The sequence below is a fragment of the Artibeus jamaicensis genome, unplaced genomic scaffold (assembly GCF_021234435.1).
Source record: "Artibeus jamaicensis isolate MK-2021 breed Jamaican fruit bat unplaced genomic scaffold, CSHL_Jam_final contig_387, whole genome shotgun sequence".
Lineage (NCBI taxonomy): Eukaryota > Metazoa > Chordata > Mammalia > Chiroptera > Phyllostomidae > Artibeus > Artibeus jamaicensis.
In genome coordinates, this window is record NW_026521812.1 from 22,370,847 (window position 1) to 22,383,301 (window position 12,455).

Here is a 12,455-nt window from a genome sequence, read left to right on the forward strand (position 1 = left end):
TGAACTCCTTGAACTTGACCTTATCTGGGGAAGTACTTTATCTGCCCCTCCATTCTAAATGAAAGCTTTGCTGGATAGAGTAACCTGGGATGTAGGTCCTTGACTTTCATGACTTCAAATACTTCTTTCCGGCCCCTTCTTGCCTGCAAGGTTTCTTTTGAGAAATCAGCTGATAGTTCTAACGGGAACTCCTTTGTAGGTAACTCTTTCCTTTCCTCTTGCAGCTTTTAAGATTTTTCTCTTTATCTTTAATGTTGGGTAACTTGATGATGTGCCTTGGTATGTTCCTCTTTGGGTACAAACTTCCTTGGGACTCTGGGCTTCCTGGAAGTCTACTTCCTTCACCAGATTGGGGAAGTTCTCCATATTCTTTTAAATAAGTTTTCAATTTCTTGGTCTTCCTCTTCTCCTTCTGGCACCCCTATAATTTGGACATTGGAATGTTTCAGGTTGTCCCAGAGGTTTGTAAGAGTCTCTTCACTTTTTCGGATTCTTGTTTCTTCATTTTGATTTGGATGGATGTTTGTTTTTCCCTTTTGTTCCAAATCGTTACTTTGACTCCTGGTCTCCTTCCTGTCACTGTTAGTTCCCTGAACATTCTGCTTTATTTCACTTTGGGTGTCCTTCATTTGTTTTTTCATTTTTCGTCCAAAATCAACCAGATCTGTGAGGATTTTGATTACCAGGGCTTTAAATTCTCCAACAGATAGGTTGGCAATTTCCTCCTTGCTTAGCTGTCTTTCTGATGTTATACTGTTCTTTCATTTGGGCCATATTTCTTTGGGTGCAGCTGACAGGTTGTAAGGGGATGGGGCCTTAGGTATTCACCGGGGCTGTGGTGCTGCCCGTGGGGGAGTGGCTAGCCTGCTGGCCTCTAGCACACTTTTCAATGGTCTCTCAGAAGAATCTCGTGTGAGACTGGGAGACTCTCCCATCGCAGCGCCCCCAGCCATAGCCCACAGCCATCTCTGAATTCCTTTGAGTCAGCCCCTCCCACACAGCCCACAGAGCTAGGCAGCAAGCCTGCCCCCAAGGTTACTGGGTAGCTACAGTTTTTCTGAGTCAGCCCATGCAGTCCACCTGCCTTACCGATCTGGTTGTTTTGGTTGACTTTTTCTTTAATTCCTTTGTTGTCAGAGTTCTATGCAGTTTGATTTTGTGGCACTTTTGGTTGTTTACTGATTTCAGATGGGTTGTTATCCTCCTTTTTGGTTGTGCAAGAAAACGAAGGGTCTCTACCTACACCTCCATCTTGGCTGGAACTCTCAACATCATATTTTTTATAATGAAAGAAAACTTCCCCAATTTGGTGAAGTAAACAGACATGTAAGCTGAGGAAGCACAGTGAGTCCCACACAAGAGGGATGCAAAGAGGCCCACTCCAAGACATGTCAAAATTAAAATGCCAAAGGTTAAAGATAAAGAGATGGGAGAGGGGTGTGGGAGAATGGGTGAGAGGTGAGAGGATCAAGAAGTACAAATAGGTAGTTACAGAACAGCTATGGGGATGTACAGTACAGTATAGAAAATGGAGTAGCCAAAGAACTTATACATATGACCTGTGGACATGAACAAAGATGGGTGAATTGTCTGAGAAAGTGGGGGGTGCTGGGTGGAGGGGGGGCAAAGGGAAAAAAAACTATAATAGCATAATCAATGAAATATAATTTAAAAATGAAGAATAAAACTATATTTTTGGTAAGTACTTATTTCCCAAATAAGTATTTTTTAGAAATCACTTATTTACAAAGTGATTTATCTTAATAAATGCCAGTGAATGATAAACATAAAATCAGAATTGTGGCTAGCCCTGAGAAGGGGGAGAGTGGATACAATTTAGAAGGGGAATATGCTGGGCTTTGTGGACCCTGAAAAGAAAGATTCATTTGACGCGAACCCCAAGAAGAAATTCCTCTGCTGAAACAGACTTGATATAGTTAACTGAAGGCCCAAATTTTATAAATAATAAAAGTCTAGCAGCCATTTGCTGATGGGCTTCTCATATACTTTGTATGCCAGAAAGATCCGTAGACTGCCCTGTCTGGATTACTGGATTGAATGCTAGCCTGTGAACTGAAAGGTCACTGGTTCCATTCTCAGAGCACATGCCGGGTCCCTAGTTATCGAGAGGCAAATGATCAGTGTATCTCTCACACATTAATATTTCTTTCCTCTTTCCCCCTCCCTTCACATCTCTCTAAAAATAAATAAATAGCCCTGGCTGGTGTAGCTCAGTGGATTGAGCGTGGGCCTGTGAACCAAAGGATTGTGGCTCCATTCCCAGTTCGGGCACATGCCAGAGTTGCAAGCCAGTTCCCAAAAGGGGACGCACGAGAGGCAACCATACACTGATATTTCTCTCCCTCTCTCCTTCCCTTCCCCTCTAAAGATAAATAAATAAAAATCTTAAAAAATAATAATAAATAAATAAAAGTAAAAACAAACTAACAACAAAAAAAAACAAACTGTAGCCTAAATTTTCATTTTCCACACTACACCATTCTTGTTTATGTCATTTATCCCAACCCTCTGGCCTCAGCTACCTCGGGCAGAGCAAAGCTGGCCTGAGCTCCACCTGCCATCTCCACCCCGCTTACCCCGCCCCCTCCATAGCAGGAGGTGAGCAGCAGAAAGCTTGGGAAATGCTTATAGTTCAGTCAGGGCATGGAAATGCTGGTTTCACTTTTCTACTGATACCTGCCCTGTCCGATCAGAACTACACGATTTGGATACCTTATTTACATAAAATGAACCTAATTATGAATGTGGGCAGGAATTTTTGCTATAAAAGACAGCCTCTCCTTTGTTTCTGTGGCACACAGTTTAGGTTGCTACCTGAATCTGTGTTTCCCAGGCTGCAGCTCCTTCTTGCTTCAGATAAATGCTTTTTATCCTTTGTTACGATCTAAAATTAATTTTGGTTTACAGGTTTAATAGTGCTGATAATGTTTTATTTCTTAAGCTGGGTGGTGAGTACACCAGCATTAATTTTACTGTCATCTTTCAAGCAGACACATTTTTGTTATATATACTCTTTCATAAAACATTTAAAAAAACATACTGCTAAACTAATTTTTAAGTTCTTAGAAATAATTTACATTATTTCACTATTTTTGTTGCAGGGATTGAACTAGGGTGACCCTTCTTCTCAATTTGTCCATGATGAGGGAGTTCATAGAACACAAGGAAAGTCTCAGGAAAACTGGGGTAAATTAGTCAACTTTAGTTAACACTTCAGCAAGAGACTATAATCAACAAAATGACCATATTCCACAATGAAAAAAAAAACCCAATTCTAAGTGGAAATTTAGACAGCACAGATATTATAAGCATTCATTTTTTTTAAAAAAAGAGAATTAAATCAAAATGACTTAAAGGTAGATAAATCACAACAGTTTTGAGTCAGTTCTTATTCACTTAAGAGATGCTTGGTGCCCTTGGACAATCAATCATTCGAGCTCTGTATCTTAGTAATAGGAATTTCAAGTAATGAAAAATAATGGCCTCTTCTAAGGCTATTTCAAGCAGTTATAATTAAGAGCAAAAGAATTTTAAGTTAATTTTTCTAGTCACCACACTGAATGAGATCTCTGGTTGATTACAATCTAACCTTTTAAGAGAAGAATGAAAACTTCATAGGAAAGTTTTCCATTATCGCTTACAATATTCAGACTGACTCTGCTTCCAAGCTCACCTTTACGTTGCTGCAGTTACCATCTAGAAGTACAGCTCTGATCATGTCTTTACTCATCTCAAAAGCCTTTAATGTTTCCCAACTGCTTACAGATTAAAAGTTGAAATTCTTAATATGGCACTGAAGGTCAGCCATAATCTCATCTCAAGCTATATTTTCCATTTTAATTCTCACCATGACACCATCTCATCCTCAGTACTGGACAATTATCTATGAGTTTGAGGAAAAACCAACTATGTCCTCAGACCATAATACACTTCTCATTTCTAACAATACCTATGCATTCTCCACGGCTGCCTTTAATGCTGCTTCTTGTACAATCCCTTCACACATTCCTTGTGCAGAATCACAACACCGTGTTTATACCACTGTTGTTTTTATTTTACTTTAATATTTGTACATTTATCTGCTTCTATAAATTCCTGTCTTATTTATCTCTTTACCACCTAGAGGCAGCAGTCCATGTAAATCAAAATGTATGGGTTGAATGAACTCCACTCAGGGTACGAAAAAAGTGCCAGTGAGATAAGTAGGACTCACACACAGGTCTCCTAAGATATGATTCCACCTTCACCAACATTGCTCCTGCCATTCTTTTAAAGGGAAGCATTAATTCTCGTGGGCCCTATAAATTTAGGATTGGAGCTAACTACTTTCATAAAGTGATTTTGCTGTTAATCAGTAATTTTTTTCTTTTCTAGGAGGTACCTTTTCTTTCCTTCATTTCTTTTACCCTTTTTCTCCCTCTACCTTCGTCACTTTCACACTGAATATAAAAATGTTTTAAAAATTTCCACTAACTCATCAAAGAATACCATAAAACAAATATAAAAATATTTCATTATTTTTCCACTGGCAAATTACTTAGAGTGATTTTGTATTTGGCTTTGCAGCTTCTAATCTCATTTACAAACAAGATATAGACCAAATATTTAAGGAAGAAAATAAGCAAAAAAATGGAAATAAAAAATCAAAGTACTTTCACTGGGAAAATTGTTTTTTATTATTACAGTTTGCAAATTCTCTGAAATAAAAAAAATTATGAAAAACACAGCCAGACTATTATTGCACAGTAACTCTTGCTTATGCAATACAAGAGTAGTCAAAGTTAAGTATAAAGTTCTCTCCATTATTATATCCATAGGGGAGCCTACGGCAGTGGCCAGAATTCTCAAAAAGTGTCTCTGCTCCCACAGCAAATAGCGCACAGAGATACTCACTACATGTATATTGAACAAACAGTAATAATGGTCATCAAAACTACAATTTCAGACTTGTAAGATTAAAAGGGATTACAATTTCTTACCATTACAGATATTAAAGAAGGTTTAATACAATTTACCCAAAATACCAACTAATTTAAATAAAATACTGGTCAATCTATAAAGCACTAACTTCCCAATTCTTATTTTTTGGCAATACCAAAGAATATAAACATAAAAAGAACATACTAATAAATTCTCTAGAGAAATTCCTTCACAGGTCTATAATTTAATACTATATAGCTTACTCTTTTTATTGTAAATCTATTGCATAAAACTGCTGCCAGGTTTTACTGTGTTGTCTGCATCTATTGTGTTGATTAAGTGACTCTTTTATTATAAAAGTGTCACAAAATACAGTACTCTGAGAGGTGAATAATACGAAAATGTTTATCATTCTAGAAAAAACAGAATGCTTATTGTTATTTCACAGGGACATATACACTGTCCAGTACATGGTCCTATTTGCTTTCCTTGTCAGGCAAACTCAACTAAGTTTTGCACTCAACTGCTGTGGAGGTTTTGTGGAGAAAATTTACAAAATTTTCTGTCCTTACACCCCAACCCATCATCACTCGATTCATGTTTTTATCTTCATTTCATAGCAGCATTGTGTGTCTTTTATTATAAATCACTTCAAATTATTTCTGGAAATGGATAGGTATAAATGTTAAAAGAGTAAATAGATAAATATTAGCAAATAAAATAAAGTGTTTGCATACCTTTGAAGATTTCTTTTCCTTAGATCGTTTTGAATTTGATACTGAAGACATTAAAATTCTATTGACTTCAAGTCCAGTTTGAAGCTACAATATTTAAGACAAAAGTTTGTAACATTGATTTTTACAATGAAAGATCAAGTCTCAGTTTATAAAGATAATAATACTTTTTGAAAAAAAAAAAAAGGAAACCCAAACTACTATTTTTATGTGTGTGAAAGTCACTAAATCTACTGGTAATTACAGTCATTTTCTATTTATAAGAGAATGAATAATTTAATATGTATCAACCAAGCTGAAAACAATATATAACCAGGAGTTTTTATATGTGTATGTGTATATGTGTATTTATAATGTCAAAATTTCAAAACACCAGAAGACCTCTTGGCAATGCATTCAAGGATACGAATGTACTGGATGACTTACTGAGAAGTCCATTATTATAGCATAAAAAAGACAAAACTAACAAGCTAGGAGGCAGAAACTAGTGTCTAGAATATAAACTGCAGTTAGGAAACTAAAGTATAATAAAACATATGTGTTTTACTGTGATACATGATATAGTGCTCTATTTACCTCAGAAGCTTTGTCTTGAAATAGCTTACGCTGATGTTCTTCTTCCTTAAGTTTTTCCTCTAAATGTTTAATCTTGTCCTGCAAAAGAATAAAATAACTAGAGCCAAATATCATTTGTTCCTTTTCCAAACAGAGCCCTTGGAGTCTGGATTATTAATGATGTAGCAAATTAAAGCAGAAAGTAAGGAAAAGGAATGGCAAAAGACGCTAAGGTTTTTCTTGGCTTTCTACCTATGCTCCTTTACCTGCTATTACACATAAGAACAAAGGGAAAGCAAAGAATGTACATGCATGGGCATTACTCACTTTCAGCAACAAAACTTTGGGGGGGGGGAATATGTATTAAAGGTCTAGAAGGCCAAGCAATTATAGTTTTGGGTATCAGTGTTTCATCAAAAACACAGGCAAATCACAATAAATGTCCATCATGTGCACAGCTGGAGCAGGGAAGTGATAGGAAGACATTAGAAATATTAAGATACGGTCCTCATTATTTAAGAGCTTATCTTACATTTAGGAAGTCAAAAGTAATAAAATGCAAAACAAACAACAGAGAAATTAATGTGATTTGGCCCAGACCATGTATATACTTATACATATAAGTATTTCATCTTATATCCTTGGTGTGGTTCAGACTAGGAGGACAGTGCTATTTCAAAGGAAGAGTTTCCTGAGTGTCGGAGAACTCAAGGACAGCTTCGTCGAGTTAGCAGGATCTGGAGAAAGCCCTATAAAATGAATAGATTTGGCTGGAAAAAGGAGAGAACATTTCAGGACAGGACCTAGGAGAGGCTTTACTTAACTGCAAGGGGTGAAAGACAATATTCTTAATACTCTTTAGGTAAATCATCTAAAATGAAAATGTTCTGCCATCTCAGAGGCAGCCAAAATTACAATTTCAACAGGCAAGCTCATTCATGCTGTGACAGAATATATTAACTTTTCACCTCCATAGGCAGGAATTCATGTCTGGATTACTAAAAGTTGTTAAAGTAGTTTTATAAATCTAAGACTTACTGTACATTCACATACAGAGCCAATTATGCCTAACACTAAAGATTTATTCCTGGCATCACCACTTCAAAAAACAAATGGAAGCTTACCTCAGCAGTTTTCTGAGTTGTTGTAAGTTTAAAACATTCTTTTTCTAAGACATCAAGCTTTTCAAGTTTTGCTTGAAGCTTCATCTGATCTTGTTCTTTTTCCCTTTGAAGCTGGGCCTGGAAAGGATAAAAACAAACCTGAATTTGGCAAGTGCTGCCAGTGGCTCAAGAATAATACAACTTCTGAGGATTCAAAGCACAATATAAATCTGTCATAAGAAACATGTACATACATGCACCTACTTTTGGTGCTTATGAGCAAAAGCCAAGAAAATAAAACATTTTTAAAGAACTAAAATGTGCAAAAGTTGTGCTATATCACTACTGACGGAACAAATGCTTCTTTGCATCTTTATGTAACATTTCAACTAAGGAAACCACCCTCAGTGAACCCTGTATTCAATAAAGTGTTGTACACAGGGTGACTAAGCCTACTCATTGACTTACCCTCTTTCTACAACATAGAAAATCAGCTATCAGAGGAATAAGGCATACAGAGAACATAGAGAAAAGGAAAGTTACACATACATATGCAAACCCAGGTACAGGGTACTGTTTTATAATGGTATTTATTAGCACAGTAAGGCAAGATGTTAACAACAAAGGCAACTATGAGGGGCGAGGGGTATATGAGAACTCTCTGTACTATCCACTCAATTTTCTATAAACTTCAAACTACTCTGAAAAATAAAGTCTATTAAAAAACATAAACCTCTTGTCCAACGTATTGTCAGCAAATGTATTCTCCCAGGCAGTTGGGATGGTTTCTTTAGCTATGCAGAAGCTTTTAATCTGAGCTAGTTTCATTTGTTTAGTTTTTTCTTTTATCTCCCTTGTCTTAGGGGATAATATTGGCAAGAACATTGCTATGCAAGATATCTGAAACTTTACTGCCTATGCTTTCCACTAGGATTTTTATGGTATTGCAACCTGTATTTAAATCTTTTATCCATTTTGAGTTTATTCTGGTTTATGGTGTAAGCTGGTGGTCTAGTTTCATTTTTTGCATGTGCCAGTCTAGTTCCCCCAACATAAGTTATTGAAGAGGCTGTCATTATTCCATTGTATGCTCTTGCCCCCTTTGTTAAATATTAATTGACCATTAAAGTGTGGGTTTATTTCTGGGCTCTCTATTCTGTTCCATTGATCTATGTGTCTATTGCCACTTTCTATACCAGTACCAGGTTGTTTTGGTTACAATGGCCTTGTAGTACTGTTTGATACCAAGTACTGTGATCCCTCCAACTTTGTTCTTTTTTTCTCAAGATTGCTGAGGATATTTTGGGTCTTTTTAGGTTCCATATAAATTTTTTGGATATTTGTTCTAGTTCTGTGAAATATGCCATTGGTATCTTGATAGGAATTGCATTGAATCTATAAATTGCTTTGGGTAGTATGGACATTTTAATGATGTTATTCTTCCAATTCATAAACATGGTATATGTTTCTACTTATTTGTATCTTCCTCAATTTCTTTCATCAGACAAGGGTTTAATCTCTGAAATATATAAAGAGCTTATAAGACTCAACACCAGGAAGACAAACAATCCAACTAAAAAATGAGCAAAGGACCCGAATAGACACTTCTCCGAAGAGGACATACAGAGAGCCAATAGACATATAAAAAAATGCTTAATCTCACTTGCCATCAGAGAGATGCAAATTAAAACTGCAACGAGATATCACCTCACCAAAATATCTATCATTAATAAATCAAAAAACGACAAGTGCTGGTAAGGATGTAGAGAAGAGGGAACCCTAGTGCACAGTTTGTGGGAATGCACACTGGTGCAGCCATTGTGGAAAACAGTATGGAATTTCCTCAAAAAACTAAAAATGGCACTGCCTTTTGACCCAGCAATTCCACTGCTGGGAATATAGCCAAAGAATCCTGAAATACCAACTGAAAAGAAATTATGCACCCCCATATTCATAGCAGCACAATTTACAACAACCAAGTGTTGGAAACAACCTAAGTGCCCATCAGTAGATGAGTGGATAAAAAACTGTTGTGCATCTACACAATGGAATTCTATGCAACAGAAAGAAAGAAGGAACTCCTACCTTTTACAACAGCATGGATGGAACTGGAGACCATTATGCTAAGTGAAATAAGCAGGTTGGTGAAAGACAAATACCATTATGATCTCACTTTTAAGAGGAATCTAATGAACAAAATAAACTAATGACAAAAATAGAACCAGAGGCACGGAATCATGGAACAGACTGACAACTGTAAGAGGGGAGGGGAGAGGCCAGGGCTAATTGAAGGAGGTGAAGGGATTAGTTGTAGAACATATATGAAGAGACCGTGGACATGAACAATGTTGTAGAGTTTGAATATGGAAGTGGGGAGGTGGGCTGGATGGAGGGGGGCAAAAGGAGAAAAATTGGGATAATGGTAATAGCATCAACAATAAACTTTTTAAAAACTGAAACAATCAACAGTCTTGGTGACCTGTAGTCTAACATTCAGTTGGAGACACAAAAGGAGAAGAGAGTGAGGGCAAACAAGAGTTAATTATTTGAAGAACAATGGCCCAAATATTCCAAATTTGATGAAAATATTAATTGACATATTAAAGAATTCCAAAACAAACTCAGGCAGAATAAATAGAATACCATATTTGAGTGCATCATTGTCAAATTGTTAAAAACCAATGGTAAAGAGAAAATCTTAAAAGAACCTGAGAAATGTCACATTATGCATAGAGGAATAAAGATAATTTTCATTAGAAACCATGAAAGCCAGAAGAAAACTGAGACAGCATCTTTAATACCTCTGGGTAGTGCTAAAACTGAGTTGAATTCTTGGACATCCTTGTAACCTCCCCCACCCACACACATGGAAACTAGGTCCAGGAACCAAATTTTACCATTTAAAGCAGAAATAATAACAATGTATTGTGGTTTCTAACATATATTGAAATAAATTTACGAAAACTCTAAAGCCAAGGGAGATAAATGGAAGTACACTATTTCAAGGATCTTACATTACATGTAAAGTGTTTTAACACTAATTCATGGTAGACTGTGGTTAAGTTAAGAATATATATTTTAACCCTTAGAGCAGCTACTAAAATGAAGGAGAAGAAGAGAGAGCAAAAGAGGAATAGAAGTCAATTCAATGTTAAAAGAAATCTCTAGAGAAGTTAGAAGATATTTTTAACTGAATGACAATAAAAATATAAAACATCAAAAGTTTTGGGATGCTGGTAAATCACTGTTTAGAGGGAAATTGGTAGCTTTCCTGAGAAAATACATAATATAAAGAGAAACAAAAAAATTTTAAATCAATAATCTAATCTTCCAACATATAAAGCCAGGGAAAAAAGAGCAAATTAAATTCTATGTAAGTAGAAGAAAGGACATAATAAAGTGGAAATTAATCCAACAAAATAAAAATAATAAAATCTGTTCTTTGTAAAAGACCAATAAAATTATAAAGTGACATTGTAAATTAGTCATTTTAAAAAGTAAAAGTACAAAATTATTAATATCAAGAATAAAAGAGGGAATAGCACCAGAGCCACTGGAAACAGAAAATCTGAGTGGTCTTATATGTTAAATAAACTGAATCCATAATTTAAAAACATTCCACAAAGAAAACCGCAGTCTCAGATAGAATTTAAATTTGATAGAAGCTAGCAAACATGTAAGAAAGAAATAACGCTAGTCCTACACAAGGTCTCTCAGAAAACAGAAGGAGGAAAACTTTTCCACCTAATTTTATGAGGCCAATAAAACCATGACACCAAAAAAAGACATTATAGAAAATTGCTAAGTAAGATCCCTCATGAACATAGCCACAAAAGTACATCAGAAAATCCTTAGAAAATAAGAAAACTAGAGGAAGTAATAAACCTAGCAAAGGCAAAAGATATAGTCACACAAAAGCAGTATATTTTATATACTAGTATCAGAAAAGTATATAGAGTAATCCAATACCATTCATTAGAAAACATAAAATTCTTAGAGATACATTTAACATGAAATGTGCAAGATTTCTCATTAAAATTACAAACCACTGGGAAGAGAAGTAAAGAAGATTGAAATGTAGGTTTGCAGCATTCATTTGGAAAATAACACAATAATGAATAAATAATAATATAAGAATAAACTCTATGTTTTGTGTACTTACAACCGTAAACCTACTTTTCCCCCACTCTGTATAAATTTAACAAGATGCCAGTCAAAATCCCTGCAGACTTATGGGTAGAAAATGCCACACTGATTATAAAATTTAAGTAGAAGTGCAAGGGATCTTGCGCTTGTGATAACAATCACAATAGATAAGACAGAGTCTCAGAAATAGACCTTATCTATACAGTCAAATGACTGTTGACAAAGAATTCAGTTGCAAACAATTCAATTGGTGAAAGGGAAGTCTTTAACAAAATAATGCTGGGACAAATGGAAATCCATATGACAAAAATTTTGATCGTGAACATTTTATCTTACCATACAAAAATTAATTCCAGATGGATCACAAGCCTAAATATAAAAATGAAGATAAAAAGCTTCTAAAAGAAAATATTCTAGCAAACAGTTTTGTTGATTCTTTTAAAATCAAACATATACCTATCCTGTGGCTCAGCAATTCTACCACTACACATTTACCCAAGAGAAATGAAAGCATGTCCACAAATAAGATCTGTATGAGAATGGTCATAATAGCTTTATTTATAATACCCATAAGCTGGAAACAAGCCAAATGTCCACCAACAGGAAAATGGATAACCACATTGTGGCGTATCTATATAATGACTTCTACATAGCAATAAAAAGGAATGAACTACTGATACATACAATAGCATGGATGAATTCCAAAAACTTTATGCTAAAAAAACAAACCAGATACAAGAGAGTATGTTTCCTATGATTCAATTTATATAAAAGTTATAGGATAGGCAAAATTAATCTAAGGTAAAATAAGTCAGAGCAACAGTTGTCTTGTCTGGAGGTAGGGAAAGAACAGAGAATAACCTGGAAGAGATATGAAATGATTTCTGATGAAAATGTTCTATGATTTGATAGGGCTGTGGTTGCACAAGAATATATACTTATCGATAATTACTGAACTGCACATACATTTCACTTT

General features: G+C 35.4%; 1 protein-coding gene across 2 annotated transcripts in view; it reads right to left on the bottom strand.

Moving 5' to 3' along the window:
• CEP57L1 (centrosomal protein 57 like 1) overlaps positions 1 to 12,455 on the bottom strand; it is a 55,701-nt gene that overhangs the window by 7,862 nt on the left and 35,384 nt on the right. For both annotated transcript variants that reach the window (XM_037159029.2, XM_053664911.1), the window contains exons 6-8: positions 7,355 to 7,471; positions 6,252 to 6,329; positions 5,679 to 5,762 (exon numbers count right to left, since the gene is read on the bottom strand). In XM_037159029.2, the coding sequence (XP_037014924.2) occupies positions 5,679 to 5,762; positions 6,252 to 6,329; positions 7,355 to 7,471 (279 nt within the window). The remainder of the gene's footprint in view (positions 1 to 5,678; positions 5,763 to 6,251; positions 6,330 to 7,354; positions 7,472 to 12,455) is intronic.